The sequence below is a fragment of the Panthera uncia genome, chromosome F2 (assembly GCF_023721935.1).
Source record: "Panthera uncia isolate 11264 chromosome F2, Puncia_PCG_1.0, whole genome shotgun sequence".
Lineage (NCBI taxonomy): Eukaryota > Metazoa > Chordata > Mammalia > Carnivora > Felidae > Panthera > Panthera uncia.
The window spans coordinates 4477325-4501618 of NC_064812.1; the positions used below are offsets into that span (position 1 = coordinate 4477325).

At 54.5% G+C, this 24294-nt stretch overlaps 1 protein-coding gene across 1 annotated transcript in view; it reads left to right on the top strand.

Moving 5' to 3' along the window:
- Window positions 1-24294, top strand: part of COL22A1 (collagen type XXII alpha 1 chain) — a 237546-nt gene that overhangs the window by 28563 nt on the left and 184689 nt on the right. Inside the window, exons 4-7 of the mRNA XM_049632862.1 lie at window positions 7485-7596; window positions 11854-11977; window positions 16671-16946; window positions 23482-23562. Coding sequence (XP_049488819.1) covers window positions 7485-7596; window positions 11854-11977; window positions 16671-16946; window positions 23482-23562 — 593 coding nt within the window. The remainder of the gene's footprint in view (window positions 1-7484; window positions 7597-11853; window positions 11978-16670; window positions 16947-23481; window positions 23563-24294) is intronic.

Sequence of the window (24294 nt, forward strand, 5' to 3'; positions counted from 1 at the left end):
CGGGGTGGCCCGCTTAGTGCCACACGCTTCCCCCACTCCTCTTCCTCCCTGTCCCCGGTCCCCACTCCCCCATCAAGCGCCTCTGGAAGGAAGACGGCTTTAGTCTCCCGGTGCCTGGTGCCTGGTGTGCCGCTGGTGTTCAGTGAGCAGCCGTCCCTCCCAGGGCCCTCTGTCAACCCGGGAGATGATGATGGCTCTCCTCCTCTTTGCTTTCATAACCCCATTCCCTTGCAGGGAATATATCCGTAGCTGCCTTGCTCTGCCTAGGCTGGCACGAAGCTTCTGGGCAGTTTGACATCAGGGTTCCCGCTCGCTGCCTTGACAATCCCCATCCGTGCACTGAAGTCCGTGTTGAAGGCAGACTCCTACCTGCTGCATTCTCTGTGTTTGACTTTGTGAGCGGGGAATCCCTCACAGCAGGATCTGGCCGAAATCATTCACGATCTGGTGTGTGTGTGTGTGTGTGTGTCCCTAGGAGGGAACAGATGTGACAAGAGGGACGTTGATAATAATGGTGAAAATCGAGCTCACTGAGCTTCTACAGTGTGTCAAGCACTTTGCACATGTGCTCTCGTTCAACCCTCGTGATACATGAGAGAGGCACCATTTTGTGTTTTGTAGTTGGGGAAACTGAGGCACAGGTGCGTTCAGGCAGGCAGACCGTGGGAAGGAAGGAAAGGAGAGAGGAAGGAAGAAGTCACAGATGACTTAGCGAATCTGCCTGTGTCACTGCAAGTCAGATGGGCTTGCCTGCCGTCCTGTTTCGTTCTGTGGAAAAGAGCCCAAACGTGTTATCTGCTGATGCTTTTTTAAAAAATTCTTAATGCATATTTATTATTTTTGAGAGAGAAAGAGAGAGAGTGTGAGCAGGGGATGGGCAGAGAGAGAGAGAGAGAGAGAGAGAGAGAGAGAGGGAGACACAGAATCCAAAGCAGGCTCCAGGCTCCGAGCTGTCGGCACAGAGCCTGATGTGGGGCTTGAACCCACAAACCGTGAGATCATGTCCTGAGTCGAAGTCGGATGCTTAACCGACTGAGCCACCCAGGCGCCCCAAGAGTAATTGATTCTTGCTGGGAAGAGTCACTGTGTGTGTGTGTGTGTGTGTGTGTGTGTGTGTGTGTGTGTGTGTTTCCGGGACACACGTGTGCACATGTGTGTGGGAACAAATTCTTCAGCCTCTGATATATGAGGAGCATCCTGCTGACAGTCTGTTTGGTGACTGGAGAGAAGCGGGCACTCTGTTCGGAATCCGCAGCCTCTGTCTGCAGCCATTGGAACCTTCCTGAAATCTCCCCTCCCCTCTGCGGGCTCCGAGGCTCCCAGGAGGTGAATCGTAGCCCAGGCAGGCACCCGTCACACATGACACCCATGCCCTGTTGGTGCAGTGCTGTGCACACGGAGATCCTACTGGGTCTGTCCTCTCCTGTAACTACAGCCAGCCCAGAAGGAAGCCCCGCCATGTGGAAGCTGGATGGGGTTATGGAGAGAGGAGTCTCAGACCTGCCAGTTAAATACAGTTGGGTAATTGGAATCGTTTGTCCTTTGGGAAAAAATGGGGTTCCTAAAAGCCTCAGTTCCAGACACCCCCTCAGATGACTCTGGCAGGTTTTAGGGCTTACCAGGCCAAAACACCCAGGAAGGGGAGAGGGCAGGCAAGGCGGTTGGAGGTTTTGGTCTTAGGCTGGTCCTGCTGGTCCCAGACCCCTGGCCTCTCTGAGGCCCAGTTTCCCTGCCCGCATAACCTTACGTCCCACATAGTGTCTCTGAGGGTCCCTCTCGGTGCTCATAACTGAATGTTCCGAGAGTTTCATGACTGTGGGTGGAATACAACTTTCCCGGGAGATTGGCTGTTTGCTGCTTTAAGAACATGCTAGGTTCGGAGCATCTCTGAAATGTGGCCATGCGCATTCTGGATTCTTCTGTCTTCCCACCCGAGCTCCTGCACCCAGATACTCACCGAGGCACCGCCCACTACACCTCTCAAGTGGACCCTGGCCCGAGGCCTAGCCCCGCCCCTGCCCCCCTCTTAGCAAGTCTCATCTCCCAGGCCTCGCTTTCCTGTCTCCCCACTGCCAGAATGACCTTCAGAATAGAAACAGGATTGTGTTTCTTTCTTGCTCTGAAGTCCTTCATGGATCTCCATTCCCCGCAGAAGGACACTCAGACTTTGCCACGTGGCCGACAGACCCAGCCTGGTCTTCCCCCGCCCACCCCATTCCCAGCCAGTGACCGTGGCTCCTGACATCCTGGCATAGCCAAGATTCTCCGAAGGAACTGGGCCGACTCGGGCCCCCTGACCTTTACACATCCAGTTACCTTGAATGCCCTTTCTTCCCCCTGTGTCTGCCCACCTTTTATTCTTCAAATCCAGGCTAAGCTTTGCCTCCTCTGGGAGCCCTCCCTGACTGCTCTTCAGGGGGATAAGGGAGAGATATCCCTTGTGTTTCTGCACAAGCCCTGTAGTTCTCCCTTCTAATCATTTACCCACAGTACCGACACTGCTTATCTATGCGTCTGCTTCTCTCTAGACACTACATTTTGGGGAGGCTGGGATTTATCCTGTTCATTATTGGGATCGTCACAGCCAACAGGGAATCCTGTCTTTCCACAAAATGTGCCACAAATAAGAAAACCTGAAGCTCCTGGCTTCCTCAGGGGCAGAAGCATGAACCGGATGAAATTGGTCACAAGCTGGTGAGAAAGCGTCCCTAGATGGGCCCTGTGCGCCTTGGCCAGACCCACTAAAGACCCGGGAGTGAGCATCGTGCCTGAGGAGTCCCAGTAAAGGTCCATTGAGTGCAGACCTTAGAAGGATGGGCGGGGAGCCCGGTGGGCACTGGTTTGGAGCAGGTGCACACAGTTGACCTGGGCCATGGCTAACGGTGTCGCTGATGCGCCCTGTTTCAGCTGACCCCGTGATTTGGGGGGAGGTGGACCCCTGCAGTTCCTGCACTAAATGATTGCTTCTTTATCACACGGTGCCTCGCATCAGAGTCCATTTACCTCGGGAACGTTTTTCATTTTCCTTCCCAGCCTTTTCTTTATTGCACGCAATTCCTCTTTTCTCTCGGTGCCCTTTTGCTACCACTGGGTTAATTGCTTGTTGTTCAAAGCTTTGTCGTGTTTAAGTCTTTGTTTTTTTCCTTGTTTTTATTCCTCGAAACCCATAAAAGTGAAACCAGAAAGGAGAGCATATGTTTGCTTTTTCAAAACCTAGAAAAAAACATTCTCCCATGTGTAACGGCTTAAGGGAAGCCCAGCTTAAGGTGGCAGTGTCTAGGGACAGTTGACAGAGCTCTAGGGGAGCAGGCCCACTCTGCTGTTCTCACTGTTAAGGGGAAGTCTCTGGGCACGTGTCACCCAGATTGCAAGCACGCTGTCTGAACACAAGCCGCTGCTCCGTGGGACCATCTGGGGGCCAGACACCTGCCGAGTGGTGGCTGTCCACCCCACACGGACAGGTAGAGGCTGTGAGGGTCTTAGTACCTGCACCCCCGTTGTGGAGCCGCAGAGTCTAAGGGCAGGGATGGGGTCCGATGTGTCTGACTGAGATGCTCTCCCTCTCCCACTTTCCTTCCCTTAACTGGGGGCAGCTTCTCTTGAGCAATAACCTGACCCCTCCAACCCCATCACCTCCCTGTAGGGACCACCCCAGGCAGGCAGGACAATCAGAGAGTTTCACAAATGAGAGAGCCCTCACGGACCCACTGGTGCCGGGCCTCTGGGCCTGCAGGAATGTGCGAGATCCTCGAGGTGGCAGCCTGTGGGCGGGCCATTATCCCCGCCTTGGTGGCAGAGGAGACACGAGGACGCAGACCGTGTGCGTGGCTAGTGCTGGACCAGTTTTCGGACCCAGGACGGACTGTCCCCAAAACCTCCTCTGCTTGTTCTGCCTTGCTGGGGCCCAGACGGGCTCTACGCTCTTTACCATTTGGTGTCTAGTCCATGGAACCTGCAGGGCCTTCTTGGCCGGTCACCCCGTCCCCAGGCGGGCCCCCAGCCACTTCCGCTGCCCAGAGCTTCCCAGCCTCTGGGGCACGTCCGGGTACAGGGCCCCGGCACGTGCAGCAGATGTTTGCATCTTCAGAGGGCCTTGCACAGGGGTGGTCAGTTCTGCCAGCTGCTCCCAGCTGGGCCCGCCGGGCCCTCTGCAGTGCGGAGCCCAGAGCGGCAGAGACCCGATGCCTTCTGTCCCCAGGCAATTCTGGAACAGCAGTGCCCAGCCCCTGCTAAGGAGGCCGTGGCCGGGCCCGCGGAAGTGCAGGGCGGGGGGTGAGAGAAGGGGGCTTCTTTCCTTATTCATTCAGCAGGTGTCTCCCAACATCTGCTGCCCTGACCTGCCCCCTGCAGGAGAGGGGCTGCTCCCCGCCACATGCCTGGTCCTCTACGACCAGGTGGCGGTCGTGGGGCTCCGGGAGAAGTGGCGGAGCTCTCGCCAGGCTGTGAGGCTCCTGGAGATTTCACAGAGGACGTGGGTCAAAAGGTTCCCTTCCTGGTCCCCAGCAAGGGCTGCTGACACTGACTGAGCAACTCCCAAGCGGCAGCTTCCCTGGGGGCGCTCTGTCGGCTCACCTCACCGAAATGCCACGACAGCCTTGCAAGGGATTACTCTCTCCACTTTCCCAGTTAAGGAAACAGACTCAGACAATCTGACCACTTCTTCAAAGCCACCCAAGCATCTTAGTCCCTTTGGGCCAGGAGAACAAAAACACCACGGACTGTGTGGCATATAAGCAACAGGACTTTATATCTTCTGGTTCTGGGAGCTGGGAAATCAAGACCAAGGCACCTGCAGACATAGCATCTGGCGAGGGCCTGCCGGCTGGTTTATACATGGCTTTCTTCTCAGTGTCCTCGGGTGGTGGAAGGCAAGGGAGGTCTCAGGGTCTCCTTTATAAGAGCAGTGATACCACCCATGGGGCCCCCCACCCTTGTGGCCTCATCATCCCCCAGGTCCCCCACCTTCTAAACCCATCACGTTGGGGGTCAGGCTTCAACACAGGAGCTTTGGGGGGACACATTCAGTCCACAGCACTCAGCTGGAAGTCTGCGAGGGGGCAGGGTGCGCCCTGGGCTGTGTGAGGCACTCTGAATGCCTGAGGCGCGTTGTTCCTGGGGTTCACTCCCTGCTTTGACTTGGAGCCCCACCTTACCGGCGGCCTCATCCTTGCTGAACTGAGGGGTTCTTTAGTGCGGAAAAACCGGATCTCTGAATTCTCTGGCAGGCAAATGATGCAGCGTGATCGGGAGACGGCTCTTTCCGGTCATGGCGAGAATTGGGAAAAGATGATATATAGTAATCAGTGCTGAAAACACAAAAGAAGATCAAATTCCCCCCAGATCTCCCATTTGATCTATGAAAGAACTGATTCCAGGGAGGGGTAAGTGACCCAGCCCCACCCCTGAGCGTTTATTCAGAGCTTACTATGGGATAGGAGAGTGATTACCTTCTCATTCAGAGTGAAGAGTCCATTTATGGCACCTGACATTTAGTGAGCACCTACTATGCACCAGGCATATGCTGACCTACTTTCTCCTTTATTTTTTTAAATGTTTATTTATTTTTGAGACAGAGACAGAGTGGGAGCAGAGGAGGGGCAGAGAGAGAGGGAGACCCAGAATCGGAAGCAGGCTCCAGGCTCTGAGTTGTCAGCACTGAGCCCGACGTGGAGCTCGAACTCGCAAACCGCGAGATCGTGACCTGAGCTGAAGTCAGACGCTTAACCAACTGAGCCACCCAGGCGCCCCTTTAATTTCTCCTTTAAAACTCAGGGTGGCCCTCCCGAGGTATCACTGCTTGTCATTAGAGCAGGAATGTGTTGTCCATGGGCTCTCTGCCAGACGATGGCTGCTGCACCTGCCCACACCCACTGACTCTGCATTTCTTGTCCTCATTTGGCAGATGAGGAGATTGAAGCCCAGAGATGTTGAATAACGTGTCTGAGACTGAGCAGGTAGAAGAAATGTGGGAGTAGGAGTTTGAGCCCAAATATTCCCTGTTCTAGAGCCTTCACTGCCCTACACTGCTACTGTCCCAACTGTGCAGAGACGCAGAAGGTAATGAGCTCAGAAAGGTTAAGATGCACGCTCTAGGTCACACAGCTCTAAGTGGGGCTCAACCCACAAGTATTTGACCTTCCAGGTGCTGAGTGCTGTCTCTTTATAGTCTGTCCAGGGCAAAGGGCACGTGCCAGCCTAGAGTTGGCTGGAAGTCCAGCGTCATGAGTTTGTGCTATGGGCCAGGCTATCATGGGAAAATAATCGATACAGAAACTACTCTGTGGGCCCCTGTATGGTAGATACCCTGTGAAGAGCTTTGTATCTTATCATTCGAGCTTCGATACAATCCTATGAGGTACATTCTAAAACAACCCCAGTTTTATAGATGATGAGACGGGTGCTCAGAGATGTTAGGCAACCTGCCTAAGGTCACACAGCAAGGACCCTGTGGTCAGGAACACAGCCTAGATCGGCCCAAGTCTGCCACTCTAACTCTCATTCGGTGCTAAACCTTTCCTGTCCCTGCTGTTTCTTATACCAGGCTTGGAGCAGCAGGGTTTAGTGGTACAAGATGGGTACATCATCACCGTACAAGCCCTGTGACCTCACCTCGTGGCAGCACCTTAGAAGGTTGGAGATCCCCCACAGTCGTCCTAAAGTCTCGTGGCTCAGGTGTCGCCTGGACCCAGGGTCGTGTTGGCCCTGGGGATGCAGACACGAGTGCTCCCACGCATGCCCTCCATTGGCTTCCTTGAACCTGCGTGAACTTTCCCGTTGCCCGAGGAACAGAGTTTGAGCTAGTAGGTCACGTTGTCACCTTGGTGTGGGCACTGTGCTCAGGCTCTTCTGAGAACCCGCTGTCCTGGCCTGTGGGACTCGAGTCGGGACAGTCGTGTAGGGGACGTGGTAAGGACGTGCTGCTGGTGGTGGGTCTATCGTGAGCGGTTCTCGTGGCCGCCCTACGGCCGTGGGTGTCATTGCCCTCCCTTTACGACCAAGTGGCTGGTGCTGTTCATGTGGCCGACGTCCACATGGCACGTGCCCGAGCTGATCACCCCCTCGCGTCCCCAGCTCCCCCAGCGCTCAGGTCATGACTTTTCCTTTACGTACATCACCAGGGCACACGAGGTCCTCTCTCAGAGCCAAAACAGAACAGAACAAAACAAAGTGTTTTTTGCAAAGTGTTCCTGGGGAAGCTTCCTAACACCTGCCCTGGTCGGGCAGCCAGGACACCTCCCATTTCTTTGGAAAACTCCGGTCTGCAGTTTCTCCCGCACGTTCCCCGCAACTGGAAATGGAAGCCGCACATCTCCTTACTTTGTTGTTGATGTTTTCTCCCGAATTGTATTGAGCAGTTCCCTCCGCTGACATCCCACGCCCGCTCCCCTTGGGCAGGGTGGGCAGCTCCCTTTGCAGAGCGGTGTTCCCCTCCCTGGTCTCCCGTGCTCCTCCCCACCACTCACCCCCGTTCTTCTCCTTGACAGGTTTTGACCTGATGGATTTGTTCCGTGTGAAGGAGATCCTGGGGAAGAGAGACAACGGAGCACAGAGTTCCTATGTCCGGATGGGATCCTTCCCTGTGGTGCAGAGGACAGAGTGAGTGCTCACCTCTCCTTCGGGACTTGCCCTGGACGCCGGCAAAGCGTGGGAAGGCGGCCAGGCAGCTGTGGTTGTACACTGAGCACTGAGAGGGGCTCGAAACTACTCAGCGCCCTGGGGAGGTCGCCTGGGGAGGTCGGAGACAAAGCGACCGAGCCACTGCCCTGGGAATGCAACCTGTTTCTTAGCAGATCTGTCACTGTTGTCTTTATCGGTTCCCGGGTCCTTCTGTACCCTTCTCTCCATATGGATTTGGCGTTAATCATTCATGCATGCATGTGTGTTTCTGTCAGTTCGTTAAACAACAAACATTTATGGCCGTAGGTAACGTGGGGCCCCCTCTGGACCAGCCACTGTAGTACATGTCAGGCACAGCACCGCCCAGCCTCACGTAGTCAGTTTGGCCACTGGCACCCCGGTTTCAATGTTTATTGGGTGCCTGGCCTCACACAGGTTATTGGACGCCCCAGTGCCTCAACTGTGTCCTGTTTTCACCAGATGTGAGTGTTTCTGTCCCGCAGAATTGTTGAGAGGATTATAGCACACATTTGTCCAGGGGCTGACACCTGTTGGGTCTCTGGTCAAGGGCTGATGATGATACCAAAGTCAGCGTTCCATTCTGCCCACTTTGAGGCAGACAGATCTTCTGAAAACAGAAGTGATATTTCATCATGACTCTCCTTCTCCATCTAGCAATTAAAATTCCTTAATTGCTCCCAAGTGTCCCAAGGGCAAGAAAGGTCCTGTGTGTGATGTGACCCATTCCTACTTTTTTGGCCTCAGCCTTATCCCCTGGCTCCTTGTCTGGCTCCTGTTTCTCTGTTCTGGGAGCTTCTAGGCACCTTCTACCCACCACAGGGCCTTCGTTCATGCTCTTCCTTCTATCTGAGACTTCCTGTTCGTCCTTCAGACCAGTGCTGAACCATGATGCTCTCAAAGATGCCTTTCCTCACCTCCGAAACTACCTCAGGCCTCCCCCTATCTTGTCTCATTACAACCTGCATTCCTGCATAAAACAAAGTGGCCAAGTTGCAGCTAATTACTTAATGGTGTAATTATTCATTTAGACTGTCTTCTCTGCTCAGCAAGAAGCCTGAGCAGGGAGCTAAGTCTGGTCTCTGCTGCAGAGCCAGCATTAAAATGAGCTCTTCCTGGAGGAGGGGATCATTCAGTATCTGTGGAATGGATGGATGGATGCATCAGTCCATCCCTAGTTAGTGAAAATGCCCCGTTAGGTCTGATCCCAGCAAACGTGAGCTGGGAACACCAGGCCACAGAGCTGGATTTGGATGTGTGCATTTTCTTTTGTTTTTTTAATGTTAATTTATTTTTGAGAGAGACACAGTGCAAGTCTCCAATGAAACCCTTGGAGCTAACAGAATCATGGCTGCAGGTGCCAATCTGTGCAGCGTTTCTGGAGCGGTGGATCTGGGCTCCAATGACGCTGAGTCCTTCTGAGAGGGGATTTCTATATGGTATCAAGTTGCTTTTTTTTCTTGTTATTTATTTTTGAGAGAGAGACAGCATGAGCATGGGAGGGGCAGAGAGAAAGAGAGAGAGAGAACCCCAAGCAGGCTCCGCACTGTCCGCACAGAGCGAGATCTGGGGCTTGAACTCATGAAATAATGAGATCAAGACCTGAGCAGAAACCAGGATTGGAAACTTAACCAACAGAGCTGCCCAGATGTCCCCCAAGTTTGTTTTAGTTGCAAAACGTGGGAAACAAAATCAGACCCAAAGAAGCTCTGATATTTCTTTTTATATTAATGTTTATTTTTATTTTTTTTATTTTTGAGAGAGACAGAGACAGAATGCGAGTGGGTTAGGGGCAGAGTGAGAGGGAGACACGGGAGCAGAAGCAGGCTCCAGGCTCTGAGCTGTCAGCACAGATCCTGACGCGGGGGTTGAACTCACGAGCTGTGAGATCATGACCTGAGCCGAAGTCGGACACTCAACCGACTGAGCCACCCAGGCGCCCCAGAAGCTCTGATATTTCAAGGGAGAATAGCATTCTTGTAATTTTTAAAGCTTTAGATTCATGCACAAATATATAGACAAGTGTAATTTTTTATTTGCAGGTGAATTGTGTGCATAACGAAAAGGGGTGTCACTTTCAATATTAATGTTTTTCTCACATGTATAATGTTTAATGGGCAGTTTACACACCTTGTCTAATTTATTTCTCACTACGGTGGGTCAGGGGAGCAAGGCAGGTATTATTGTCATCATTTTTGCCATGTGACGACGGAGACTATAAGTGGGATAGTCGTGTGTCCACCATCATGGGGTGCATACGAGGCAGAAGTTGGCACAAAGTCGGGTCGTCCAGCTCCATGGCGTTTGTGTTTCTCATTGTGATCTTGTTATCTTCTGTGTTACTTGTGGAAGGGATTGGTTTGGGCCACTTTTGTTTCCTTTAGATATTCTCTGTCAATGCCCATTCCCCCCTCCTGATCATAATACCTTTTTCATAAGCTATATATGCTTATATGGGTGCTTATGTTTATATAAATGTCCTCAGAAAAAGTCCTGGTCTCTCTCTCTTTATCTAAATATAGAGAGACAAATATAGATGCAGATTTGTAGATCTGTGCTACATAGATCTGCTTATCTGCAAGGATCCATCTGTATTTATCTATGTGTATATAGATGTCAAATGTGCACAGATATGTGTTGTTTCAAAAGTATAAGAAAAAGGTGTGTTTGAAGAAACAGTTCCATGGTTTGACTCATTACTGAAATCAGAAGAAAAATGAGATGAAACGCAGTGTCTATTATGGCAGCAAAGCCCATGTCTGTGCAGTCAGGTGAGAAAGGCCCATCTTCCCCCCGTGGGGACAGTCACCATCCTCACCCCTCAGTTCTTTGGGGGCCCAGCACTGAGTGACAGGCTGCTCCTAGTGCCTGGAGGTGAGCTGGGTGAAATCCCGGCTCAGAGAATGACTCTGAACAGCGGGGGCTCCCTCCCAGCTTGGATCTGAGAACCGAGAATCCCACAAGGAGACCAGTCTGTGCTCACAGGCTCTGCAGCCAAATCAGGGGTCCCAGAGGGTCTGCTAGCCGGGAACCAGGAACCCAGACGCCTCCTCATTTCCCTTCCCGGCTTTCTGGCCAGACGACTTCCACCCCCTCCATTGGAGAAGTCAGTGCCCTGCAGTCCCCAGGCAGGGCCCTGCCCCCGGAGCAGGACGTGGTCCCAGGGTCTTTGGGGTGAGGGTGCCACCAGTGGATGGTTAAGGGAACTGCTCTGGGGACAGGGCCCCCTCTCTGTGTGGGTCTCTGCCCAGCCACCTACCAGCCAGATTGCGCCCTGTTAACCCTCAGCTACAACGTGATGATCAGATCACCTCCTTTGTAACTCCTGTGACGAACAGTTTTCATTCTTTTTCTTTTTTAAAAGTTTTTATTTATTCTTTTTTATTTTTCATTATTTGTTTAAGTATTCATTTATTTTGAGAGAGAGAGTGAGCAGGGGAGGGGCAGAGAGAGAGAGAGAGAGTGAGAGAGAGAGAGAGAGAGAGAGAGAGAGAGAGAGAATCCCAAGCAGGCTCCACACTGTCAGCACAGAGCCCAACGAAGGGCTCAAACTCACGAACCATGAGATCATGACCTGAGCCAAAGTCAGACACCCAACCGACTGAGCCACCCAAGCATCCCTCAACAGTTTTCATTCTGAGCGTGGAGGGCGAAGACAGGAATGGGACCCTCTGGGCAGAGCTGAGGGGAGCTGAAGTCCCCCCAGATGAGGGCCTGGCTCCCCACGCTGGGCAGGGACCTGGGGCTCTGCTCCGTGGAGACGGGAGGATGTCCTGGGGCACAGGGTAGGGGACCATGCAGCATGAGACACAGCAGCTGGGCCCTGCTGAGAAGGAGCAGGCACGGGGAGAAGACGGGTGCATTTGGCTGCATTTGACCCGGAGGGTGGGTGGGTGGCAGCTTAGCGTCTAACATTGATTTTGTCGAATGGTGATGGTCGAGTCAGGGAGGCTTACATGCACCAAGGGGGTACATTTGAAGGCCTGGGGAGACAGTGAAGGGGCCACAGCAAAGGTCTACAGAGGCTCATCTCGAGGCCCCGATCGAAGGAGGCAGTAAAGACAGGTGAGAAGGTGGGTGTTAGAGATGCTCGGGAGGCCATTCGGCAGGACGTACTGACCCACGGGGCACCTGCTCTCGGGAAGCGTGAGAGATCGTCCCTTGCAGCCCGCACGCTCATTGCTAAGCCCGCTGTCGTCCGTCTCCGTCCCCCTCCAGGGATGTGTTCACACAAGGTTTGCCTGATGAGTATGCCTTCGTCACCACCTTCCGGTTCAGGAAAACATCTCGGAAAGAAGACTGGTACATCTGGCAGGTCATTGACCAGTACGGGATCCCACAGGTAGGAGCGGCCGTGTCTCAGGGGCCGGGAGCTTTCTGTTTCCTTCTCGTGGGGATGGTGTCATCCGCCATGTTTTCTCCAGGGCCGTCCATCCTGGGCCCAGGAGATCACGAGTCTGGTGTATGAAGCCCCAGAGAGACGTGGCTTCTTTCCCTGAGGGCAGGTCCGTTCCTGGCACTCTGGGTTGGGGGAGGCAGGAGACCTCGTCCCTTCCTGCCCTACAGGTGCTCGGCCGAACCAGGGAGGTGGCTCTGTTAGAGCGGCACAGCTCGTGATAACAGCGGAAGGCGTAGCTCGGGCAGCTAGTCCTGGGTTCAGATCTTGTGTCTGTGCCTTTCTTGGTGTGGGCCTGAGACATGCGAGCTTAGCGTCCTGAGTCCTGATGCTCCTCGCGGTCACGTGGAAACAGCTGCCACGGGTGGTTGGGGAAGGTGGGGTGAGCCACGTCTCTCGTGCATCTAGAACAACGCCTCTTATGTGAACATGTCGTGTTACATCGCTTCCCTTCTTACGCCATTCTGCTCTTACCCCGAGTGCCGTTCTTGGCCATCTCAGGTGCGTTTTGGCGTTCTGCCCCCTCGAAGGTAGAACGACTCACCAGCGGCACGCAGCCAAGTCAGGAAGCGGGGTCTCAAAGTCAGAGCCATTGGCACAACACGCTGGTTTGAGTTGCAGGCGACACTGAGTTTTGTGCCCGTGCCAAGCCCCCAGTGCAGGGACCGTCCCCGTCTTCGCCATTTACCCTTGTCCCCTTTTGAAGACGTACTCCTCTTCAGCGGGCGGACCCGGTCTGTATTTTCATTTGAGGCTGAAATGGAAACGTGCTCAACTGGACCCCTGTGGCCACACTCGTGGGCTGTGGCCAGAGGACACGCTGCTCCACACGGCGAGCTGCGGGCCGGGCCGTGTACCGTGGTGAGGGCTGGACTCTGATGCCGCACGGGCTTGTTGATGCACCCCTGCTCTCTGTAGGGGCGAGAGACCGTCCTGGGCACTTCGTATATCGAGGCTGTGGGTCTTCTTCCCAGCCTGTTGCCATCTTGCCAGGAGGGGACTGAGTATGTGCGGTTTGTCCCCTGTCTGAAGGAAAAGAGGGATTTGAACCCAGGGAGCCCAGCTCCGCGTCTGTCTCTTATCCACCGTGCCCAGCTGGCTCCTGTCTCCCTCAGTCCTGCTAAATGATGTTTCCAGAGCATCCCTGGTCAGACTGAGATGCGAAACGTTTTCGACCCTGACGGCTGAGTGCCCTGATTTCCTGAGTGTGGGAGGCTGGACGGAACAGATGAGCTCCTCTCCGGAGGCCGGTTGTCTGGAGGGCAGGCAGCTCATGGTGTCTCTCATTCACGTCCACCTCCGGCACGTGGGTCTTCCTTCTCCAGTTTCGCAGGGTCTGGTGCAGTGGGACTGGGCCCCCGCCATGCATTCTTGCGGGGCAAACCCCCGCCCCCTCGTCTGGGTTCTCTTCCCTCATGGCATTTGCAGAGCTGTGTGGGATTGCTGTCTGCCATGCCTGCGTCCTCCCCTCCTCTTTCCGGAATGAGCCATGGGCTGGGACACTACAGAGCCGTGCAGAGATGGCCCGCCTCGGAGGACCTCAGGCTCATCTGCAAAGAGGCACCTGGCATTTCGATTTCATTGAGCGAGCCTTGATGGAGCACGGTTCCCTGGTGGTCTGAGGGTGGCCCCTTCTCGCCCCGGGGGACATACTGGCCAGACACAGGGAAGATGGACAGAGGCCTGCCGGAAGGGATGTGTAGGCGGAATGCTGTGATTCTCTTGGTCCTGCAGACCTAGATCTTTGTATCTATCCATCACTGCATTTAGTATTTCCAACCACACTCGCGTTGGTGTTCTCCTCACTTGTCATCCACTCATTCCAGATACAGTCGAGGGACAGGAAGGAGGCTGGCCCCGCACATCAGAGATGAGGCTCCAGAAGTTTTGGGAGGGGACAAGGTTCCTTGTAAGCAGTGGAGGGACTTCTGTTTGAGCCCAGGCTCCGGGAGGTGGGCAGGTCCAAAACAGGAAGACCGATTCGGAGACTGCTGTAGTCATTGAAGCAAAAGATGATGTTGACCCAGACCGCTGGTAACACTAAACTGGGTGGAAATGGTCAGATCCTGGATGTATTTTGAAGGCAGATCCAGTAGGATTTGCTGATGGATCTGAGCCTTGAGGTGCCTTCCGAGGTCCCCAGCTGGCCCTGGTGGACACAGGACTCTGGCCTGCCAGGCGCCACTCCGCGCTCTGTGTCTTCCGAAGAAATTTACATCCTGAAGGGAAAGCCATGTCCTCATGAGGCTCCCGCGGTGGTTCAGGGACCCAGAACTCAAACATGGGAGAGCACTTTCTAGAAACAGAAGACCATGATTAATAATAGAAATATTAGGGTATGAGGATTAGAAGTGTACTAGATTGTTGGCCAGGGTTCATAGTTTTCTGTGTTTTACCAACACAGCACGCAGTGCAAAAAAACCCCCCAAATCTCCCTCCTCCACTGTCCAGAGGTCACATGGGGCCCAGAAAGAGAAACCAGAGCACCTGGGTGGTGTTACAAGAGCTGTGGCTGATGCCCAGCAGTGCGTGGGCACCTTCCTTCAACCTGAGGGCTCTCATTCACTCATTCACTCATTCAGTACCTTTTTTGGGGGGGTGGCACTATGTGCTGAGTCTTGTCCTCACCCCTGAAGAGAGGGCAAGAGAGACAAAGTGCCTGCTTACAAGGATGGGGCAGGACAGTCAGGAAACAGGTGAGCAAGAGAAATGAACACTGACCAAGCACTCTGAGAACGAGAACAAGTGAATGGAACAAGCGGGGGGATGATGCGAGAGCACGTGAGCAGGCTGGAATCCAGCTGTGTGTGTGTGCGTGTGCGTGTGTGTGTGTGAGAGAGAGAGAGACAGAGACAGAGACAGAGAGAGAGAGACAGAGAGAGAGAGAGTGAGTGAGTCGGAGAAGGCTTCCACTGCGTGATGCCTTTCAATTTAGTCCCTTTTTCATTATGGCTAATACTCAGAGCAGCACCTGGAATATGGTTGATGCTGCATAAGTGTTTTACATGCACCATGTTGATTCACTTAATCCTCATAATGACTTGGTGATGTAGGTGCCATCATTGGTGCCATTTTATGAACGGGGAAATGGCACAGAGAGGTTAAATCACTTGCCCGAGGACACACAGCTCAGAAGTGACTTGCCGGTTCGGGTGTAGGCAGACAGCCGACAGCCCCAGTTTTGGGAGAGGGTTTTAAGAAAGTGGCCAGGGTTAAGGTTGATGATGAGGTTAAGGGTCAGAGTTAAGGAAGCCGACAAGGGATACTGAGGTGCGTCCTGGGATTAGTAACAGTAGGAAGCGGCACCTAGGCGGCCTGGGCAGGGAAGGTTGGTGGTTCCTGGAGGCCGTGGGTTCTGGAGCCATGGAGGAGAGCGAGTCCTCACGTGGCCTTGGTGTGTGGATGGACACAGCCACACCGCAGGGAATCAGGCCCCAGACCCTGTCTTCCTGCCTAAGGTCTCCATGCCGTGGGCTTCCCACGGGCCACGCTGATGAGAAGCCAAAGGGCACAGGAGCCCAGGTGCGGGAGTCCTTAGAGGTCAGACTTGGGGTGCCGGAGCTAGGCAGGGAGGGGTGGAGCATGGGCGTCAGGGCACATGAAGACTGGTCCCACGGGGGGGCGGGGGCAAGAATATATTCATTCCTTCACTTGCTGATGAATACTTTTTTTTTTTTTAATGAAGGCTAAATATAAGTTCATTCATCTATTTGAGAGAGAGAGAGAGAGAGAGAGAGAGAGAGAGAGAGACAGAGAGAGAGCAAGCACGGGAGGGGCAGAGAGAGAGGGAGAAAGAGAGAATCCCAAGCAGGAGAGCCCGATGCGGGGCTCAAACCCATGAACCTTGAGATCGTGACCTGAGCCGAAAGCAAGAGTGGGACATTGAACCGACTGAGCCACCCAGGCACCCCGTGAATTCTTCTTTCTATACGTTACATAATCCCCCTTACCTTCATGTGTCTGTGTTTTGCACTGTCATATTGCTGACACGGGGCACCTTGCTTGCCTGCTGCAGATGGTGCTCGGTGAATACGTGTAAGGGAGGAAGCATGAGGGAGTGTCCATTCATTCATTCATTCAAAGAACAACAAAAGTAAAACTTTCTTCCAGAATTTCCCAGGCATTTTGCAAAGGGCGGGGCGTCCTCCAGTGAATGTGAAGATACGTGAGTCCTGCCCCTAAGGAACTTTATCCTCCTGGGGCTTCAGTTTCATCCCCACGGTGGGAGACAGTGTGGGGTCTCAGCCTGGCATCTGGCTGGGCACGTTCTGTTTGGCCAGCCCAGGGTTTTACGGAAACCAACCGGGGTTTCTCACTGGTCTCGGGACTCAAGTGCTTTGGCGTGAGTTGTCCCACAGACGCACAAAAGTGCTCGTCCTGCATAGTGCCACCAGGCACGGGGTTGTGGCCCCTGGATTCAGGTGGAGCCCAATTATTGCATACCCAGTGCAGGCTTAGGACAGCCTGCAAGTTGGCACCAGGGCTGAGGAGGGAATCGAGGCTTTGCCCAAGGTTGCCCAGCGGAGAGGGTCACGGCCAGGACGTGACTCGGGATTCTGCAGCCCCTTCCCCTCTCGCCCTCTCTCCCCTTGGGTCCCTCCCGTGCAGCTCAGGGGGCCTGTGGTCCTCTGCTCCCCAGGTCTCCATCCGGCTGGATGGCGAGAACAAGGCAGTGGAGTACGATGCCGTGGGCGCCATGAAGGACGCCGTGAGGGTGGTGTTCCAAGGCCCCCGGGTCAGTGACCTCTTTGACCGGGACTGGCACAAGATCGCCCTGAGCATCCAGGCCCAGAACGTCTCCCTGTACATCGACTGTGTGCTGGTGCAGACGCTGCCCATCGAGGAGCGGGAGAACATCGACATCCAGGGGAAGACCGTGATCGGCAAGCGCCTATACGACAGCGTGCCCATCGACGTGAGTACCGGGACGCGGGGATGGGGGGAGGCTCCTGTGCCCAAGGTCCTGGGGTCACCAGGGCAGGGAAGCCTTGGGAGTCAAGTGCCCTCGCCTCCCCCAGACTTGTCCGTTTCATTTGTCAAGATGTCATCTTGGACTGCTGTAGGAGGGAGGACCCCACCTCAGAAACCGTATTGGAACCCAGGGTCCCCTTCATTCATTCATGCATTCAGTTGTTCAGCTGGTCATTTTTCACATGTATATTGAACACGTGCTGTGTGCCAGGCGCTGTGCCCAGCAATGGGGACATCTGTCTGCATATGTATCTGTAGGTAGTAGATACGGAGAATTCTAAACTTTCCTGTGTATTTAAATAGAGCCTTTTTTTTTTTTTTTGCTTTCTTCTCTGATTGTAGAAAATTTGGAAAACACAGTATATGCAAAATAAGTAAAAAAAAAAAAAAATTGTCCTCCATGCACTGCCCGGGGATGACAACCGGTGATAACTCCGTAATGGTACCAGTGTCCTCCCGTGTCCTTCCATCAGTGTTCTTTCTTCCTGCTCTTCCCGTCTCCTTTTCTCTCCTCTCTTTTTCTTTTTCCCTTAATTTGTATTTCTTTCCTCTGGAGCTGCCTCCGCACCTCCGTGCACACAGACGCGGGCACCGTAAGTGCATGGCCCCGAGACGCGCATGCGCAGGGTGCTGGCACTCCCTGCGTGCAATCCCTTCAAGCCCAGGCAGCCTTACCTGCCACAGCAGGAGCATCCGCCTCCCAAGGAATAATCAGATCACGATTTGGGATAGCTCTCTCCAAAACCACCTCTTATCCTTTCTTACACTCTCACGCGTGTCTGTTATCAAAGATGTTGTTGGAGGTGAGCTCAGTTCTTTGGAGTTCCTGCAAACGATCCATGGTTATCCTAAATCCTAAATTTAGGCAATCCTAAAATTGCTTTTTGCTTTTCTTCCTAAGAGGATGGGTCAAAGCTTTTCTTCTTTCTTCTAGCTGCTTCGATGCACTTTATTACACGTTGTGTTTAGTTACTGATGTTTCCCCGTCCTAATCAGCAAGCCTTGGGTCTTGAACATGGTGCCATGTGTCCAAGGACACTTTCCTCATGAGGAGCACACCTGCCCGTCAAGTTTGAGCTGTAGACCAGCTGATAGGGTTCCACTGGGGCATGTGCCCTTACGATCAGTGATTAGGTTGTAAGGTAAACCATTTTTGACTTTCTCACATAATGTAAATTTCTCAACAAAGTGCCCGAACATTTATATGCCTACCACCGATGTACAGCAGTCCTATTTTCTTAAGTCCTCACTGGTATATTGATATATTTTATTTTTTAAAAGATTTTGTTTTTAAACAACCTCTACGTGCAACGTGGGGCTTGAACCCACAACCCCGAGATGAAGACTAAGCCAGCCACCTACTGAGCCAAGCAGATGCCCTGATGTATTTTATTTTTAAATGTTTTTTGTTTTGTTGATCTGATGGGCATATGATGGTATTTTTTTGTCTTTTCCACCTGTATTTCCCTGCTTCTGCCGCAAACAGCCATCCTGTGTATTTGATTGCCCACTTGACATCCCCTCGGTGACTGGGGATGCCCGTAGCATTTGCCTGTTTTTATGATTATGCTGTATGGTTTTTTTTTTTCTAATGACTTCTAGATAATACATATATATTCTGAATATGAATTGCATATTTATTATACATTGTGAATATTGTTTCCTGATCTGTCAAGCACAAACCATAAGCTAAAAAATTGAGTAATTTTGAACACCTCAAGATTCAAGAAATGGTGTTATGGCCAAAAAAAGCACCATAAACAATGTTAGAAAGTCTCTTACAACTTGCATTGTTAGCTGAAGAAGAGATTGTGAACATTGCCAGTATGTACAGATTCCTTGAAATGAAGACCAGAGAAGGCTGGCCAGAGGGAGTAGGGCAGAGGAGAGACGGGGCGGAGGGAGGCAGGTGGCACCCATGAGCCGTGCCCGCGCGTGTCCACCTCCAGTCCCCTTGAGTGGTCCTGCCGTGGTCACGCACGGAAGCGATCTCGGCTGTGCCTGCTTGCTCCTTTGACCTCTGCAATGGAAACCAGGCTGATGCTTTCCGTATGTCGCTGCTGACAGGGTGAAATAAGATAGTAAACGTGGGCCCAAAGCAGAGAAAGAAAATCCTAAAAGCAAGTAAAGCTACAAAATCGTCACTCAGACTGCTGCAAATTCCAGCTGAGAGCACCACGCTGTGCCCGCCCCTTCGTGCCCCCACCCCGCATCCGATCCAGGCTGCCTCCCAACCTTAGGAAGCAGATACCACGAACACCTCAGTTCACGGCCGGGGAGAAGGACGCTCCTTGAGAAATGTGCTGGGTTTTCTCAGATCGCAGAGCCAAAACGTGGCAGAGTTGGGATTTCTGCTCAGACAGCCCGTCTTCAATGCCCACCTGCAAACCACGCCTTGGCTAAGACCACGGGCGTCGGGGCCTGGCGAAGACAGAGCTGTGGCATGTGCACGATACAAGTACGGTCATGCCAGTCCCCGTCAGAGTGTGTGTTATTGTCACAAGCACAACCCCTTTAACCCTCCCCACACGCCACGGAGGGGGCATTGCTCCTGTGCTACAGGTGAAGAGTCCAGCCCACAGACAGTAGCTGGTTTGCTTAAGCCCCCCCCCCCCCCACCGCCAGCCCTGGGCCAGTGTGGGGTGAGGCAGGATGGGTCTTGGGAGCAGCCTGTCGGTGAAGCCTGTGGGAAGGGCAGAGGTAGGGCAGGGAAAGCTCAGCGTTGCATCCGAAGATATTCCCTGGGGCTGCAGGGAGCAGGTGGATGTAGAGGAGAAGGAGGGGTGGGCCGTTAGGGAGCAGTGAGAGGCCCAGCGGTTGGGGGCCTCCTCAGGGATAGCGAGGTTCCTGGTGCCTCCCGCTGAGGGTGGGGGTTCAAGAGGAATGGCCAAGGAAGCTGACAGGCATGTAGGCAGGGGGATGCGGTAAGGGTGCCATCCAGCTGGGGGAGAGCTGGGGATCGGAGTAGAGGTGGGGAGGGGCAATCCTGGGCCCTGAGGGTGGAGCTTGTCTGGGATGCTCGCGATGCCAGGGTGGGGGGCCCTTCCCCATCCCTGTCCAGAGGCCCCGCCGGCCTCCCCTTCCCTGTGTCTCAGGCCTCTGCCAGTCTCCCGAGTTGGTCAGTGAGGAGCATTCTCCCTCTCGGAGACCAGAGGGAGCATTCTCCCTCTCGGAGACCTCTCGGAGACCAGATGGCTCCGGACAGGTGGAGGGTGGGAGGCCCTCCACCTGTCCGGAGCCATCTCCTGGATGGTGCTGGTGCTGGGGACCAGCACCCGCCACCCTCCTCCGCAGGGTCGGCACCTGGGTCTCTGGGGCTGCCTGCCCGGCTGCTCTAGAGCAGGCCCCCAAGCCACGGTCGGCATCTAGCACAGGAGGACCGCAGGGACCAGCACACCTGTTGGCGCTCTTGTTCTCCTTCCATCGCGCCAGTTTGGGGGTCCGGCAGGCACCCCCACCTGGCGTCTGCGCACTAAGCGCTGGCCTGGAGCAGAGACACCTCACTTGCACTTTGCTTGGTCCTGCCCACTGTGTCCTCGTGCTCCCTGGGTTCATCCACATTGCAGCCCGAGAGCTCATTCGCCCCATTGTCCCCATTGATTTGTTTACATTTAAATGTTTATTTATTTATTTTGAGAGAGAGAGAGACAGGGCATGAGCGCAAGTGGGGGAGGGGCAGGGAGAGAAGGGGAGAGAGAGAATCCCAAGCGGTTTCCTCACGGTCAGCACAGAGCCCGACGTGGAGCTCGGCCTCCTGACCCTGAGATCATGACCAAGAGTCGGATGCTTTACCGGCTGAGCCACCCAGGCACCCCCACGTTGTTAGCAAGGAGGTGCAGGCACAGAGAGATTCAATAACTTGCCCAGAATGGCCAAGTGGGTAAGCGGCTTCACAGTCTGCTTGTGGGTTCTGTGCTTTACTGGGTGTCTGGTACCCTGGGTGTGCGTCCTGCCTGACTCTCACCTTCGATGGTCGCATTAGGCCCTTAATTGGCCTCTTGGCACCCCCAGTGTGGAGTCTGGGGGCTCAGCGGGTCCCTTTCTCTCCTTTCACCACGCCATTAGCCGAGTGTCCACTTTGTATGCTATACTGGAAATCCCAGAACCTCTGACATTTGTCAACAGAATACCACACCCATTTCCCATTTCCAGCTGGGTTTCTAGCTTGAAAACAAATCCTAATGAAGTATGTGGCAGGAGATTCAATAAATTCCTCAGCCTGTTGTCAATCTTGCAAAAGCATGGGGTGGTCCAGGGCCTTGGACACAGCCAGAGAGACCACAGCACGGCTGCAGCTCTCCCTGTGACCCCCACACGCCTCTGTGCCTCACCTGGTCCTCGCCCAGTCCCGCGAGGGTGCGTCACCACCTTCACCCTACAGCAGAGGACACAGAGGCTTGGGTTGGCGTGCCTTGACCAGCTGTGACGAGAGGAGCAGGGCTGGGACCCAAACCAGATTTCAAGCTCCCTGCACTCCCTAGCCGGTTACCCCGGCGCAGCCAGAGAAGGGTCACCAAGCTGCGGGTGGTTGACCCTGGAGGAAAGCTGGGCCAGGGAAGACCACCTAGGCTGTCGTTCAGACAGAGTTACTGAGAGCATCGATGTGAGCAGAGAGCTGAGAGTCGAGTGGAGGCCAGAGGGCCGTCAGCGGGTAGGTTCCTGGCTTGGTGGAGGGAGGAGACCAGACGCAGGAGCAGGGTGGCCAGAGAATGATGGGACTTCAGGTGGCAGGAAAGGGGTCCCTCTGGCTCCCAGAACCTCTCAGCCACCTGGGAACCTCTCTGCCAGGCCCGGGCGTCTGTGCTCTGACCGTGACCCTGCACGTCTGTCTCTTTCTTCCCCGGCCCTGTCCTCACAGCCTTGCCAAACGGACCAGCTGCTGGGTATGTGTTTGCTAATGAAGAAAGCAGGACCCTGTCTTGAAAATGGGCTTTGTTCAAAAGCACGACTGTATGTTTTGTCATTTTCTCCTGTTCTGCCGGCTGGCGTCTCACAGGAAGTAAAACAGATGGATGGGATTGTTAACTGAACTGTGGGGTGGGGGGGGTTGTATCCCCGGGGCACCTTCTAGAGCCAGCAGGATGAGGCCAAGCATTGAGCAGCCGCATGGCAGGTTCGCTGGGGCCCTCCAGCTGCAGCACAGGCCAGCCAGAGGTGGGTAAAGGGAGGCACGAGGTCAGGGGCACGTAGCACCCATGTTTAGTAAAATAAGCATCCCTCTATTCGCTGGTTCGGCTCAAGTTCCCTCAACAGATGTGTGTGCATACACCCATGCCTCCTTCCAACCATTCATTCTGGGCCTCTGGGACTCTGCCGGGTGCCAGAAACGGTTCTGGTGTTGGGGATCCAGAGGAAGACAGGGGAGAAGAGATGCCTCATGGGGTCTACGTGCTGGCAGGGAAGCAGGTTTTGAAAAGTAAACTAAGAAACATGTGCGCAAAGACGTTTCGCGGCAGGGGACATAAAGTGACAGGCGATGGGGCCTGCACTCAGGTGGCAGTTGTGGAGGTGAGGGCATCGTGGTTTGGGGAGGTGACTAGGAGTTCGCTGGGTTTTCAGGGACTTTCCTAGATGAGGGACCCCGTGTAAACGCATGGATGTGGGAAGCCAGGAGGTTGGATGCTGTGGGATGTGAGTGCGGAGTGAGGGGAAGGACCCCTGGAAAAGCAGGCAGAGCCAGGTGCTGGGGGACCCGAGTGTCCCAGAGAAGGCCCGGGCTTTCTGTGCAGACTGTGTGTGCATGTGTGTATGCGTGGGCCTGTGTGTGCGTGTGCACATATACACGTGTTGTGTGTGCATCACACATGTGTGTGTTGTGTGGGTGTGTGCATGTGGATGTGTGTGTGCATGTGTGCATATTGCACATGCTTGCACGTGTGTGTTGTATGGGTGTGTGTGCAGACGCATATGTGTGCCTGCGTGCACGTGTGTATTGTGTGGGTGCAGACGTGTGTGTGTGTCCATATGTGTGTGTGTGCATGTGTGTGCATGTGTGGGTGTGTGGGTGCAAATGTGTGTGCATGCTGCACACCAAAACCCTTGTAAGTTGTGTTGAGGGACTGCGGTGTTAAAGGGGGTGATGGTGGCACATTTACTGTACAAAGTTGACTTGCGCAGCCGCGTGGAGATGCCATGTGGGTTGGGCATGAGGTACTTTCGGAGGCTTCCAGAGACCGCGGTGAGAGCGCCCTGAAAGGAGCTCTAAATAAACGCGGTGGCAGTGACGGGGGGCGGGAGGTGGCGTGTGACAGGGAGCCTAACCTGCAGCCTCCAACCTCCTTGCACTTGGGGCTGCCACTTCTAGAAGGGCGCGCAAGTAGGTGACACATAGGCTCCCCCTGGAGCTCAGCCCAGGGCGGGGGGTGGCCCGGCTCAGACCAGAAGGGACCCCGAGGAGGAGGTGGGGCCTGCTGGAACCATGGGGACTTCGGGCTGCTAAGTCCCCCGGGACTCACCCCCATCCTCGATATCCTTTCCAGTTTGACCTGCAGCGGATTGTGATTTACTGTGACTCCCGACACGCAGAATTGGAGACTTGCTGTGACATCCCCTCAGGCCCGGTGAGCAGACTCCTGCACGCAGAGGAGGGGAGGAAACTCAGAGGGACAGCGGTGTCCAGGGCCTAGGAACCGGCATCCAGGGGCCGGGGTGTGCCCACCTTCGGAATGTGGCCTGAAAGGGCTCCGTTTCCTGGGCACCCGGGGTGTGGGTTGGGAGTCACGCAGGCCCCTGGTGGGGCTGCAGTGGTCCTGGCTTCAGTCAGTGCCCTCAGGCTGCAGGCCGAGTGCTGGAGCCCAGCTGCAGGGAGAACAGACAGAGGCTGGCAGCATGGCCGTGGGAGGGACTGACCCGTGCTCAGAAGAGGGGAGACCGAGGCACCTTGGGCTGGTCGGCAGAGGGGAGGAGGCAGCTCGCAGGCAGGACTGGGAAGTTCAAGACCAGAGTTTTTCCCCCTGACCCTCCAGGTGGGTCAGCCTCCCCCTGGGACCTCTCCACTTCTGCCCCCTTCCAGGCTCTCTCTCTCCAACCTCTCTAGCAAAACCAGTCCCAAGGCTGCTTGGAGGGTGAGCTTAGTGACAGGGCCTGTTCCCAGGGCTGAGGGATGAGGTCCTCACACGGTGCTCCGTGGGCCCCGTGCTCTGGACGTGGTGATGGAAGCCACCAGCGCTCGGGGTTTAGACTCACACAGGCCTGACTCTGGACTGAGGAAGAGAAGGAGGTCAGGTAAGGGTCCATGAGAGCAGAGAGGTGGGAGGGGTAGAGGTGGTGGTAGGGAAAGAGGACATTACCAA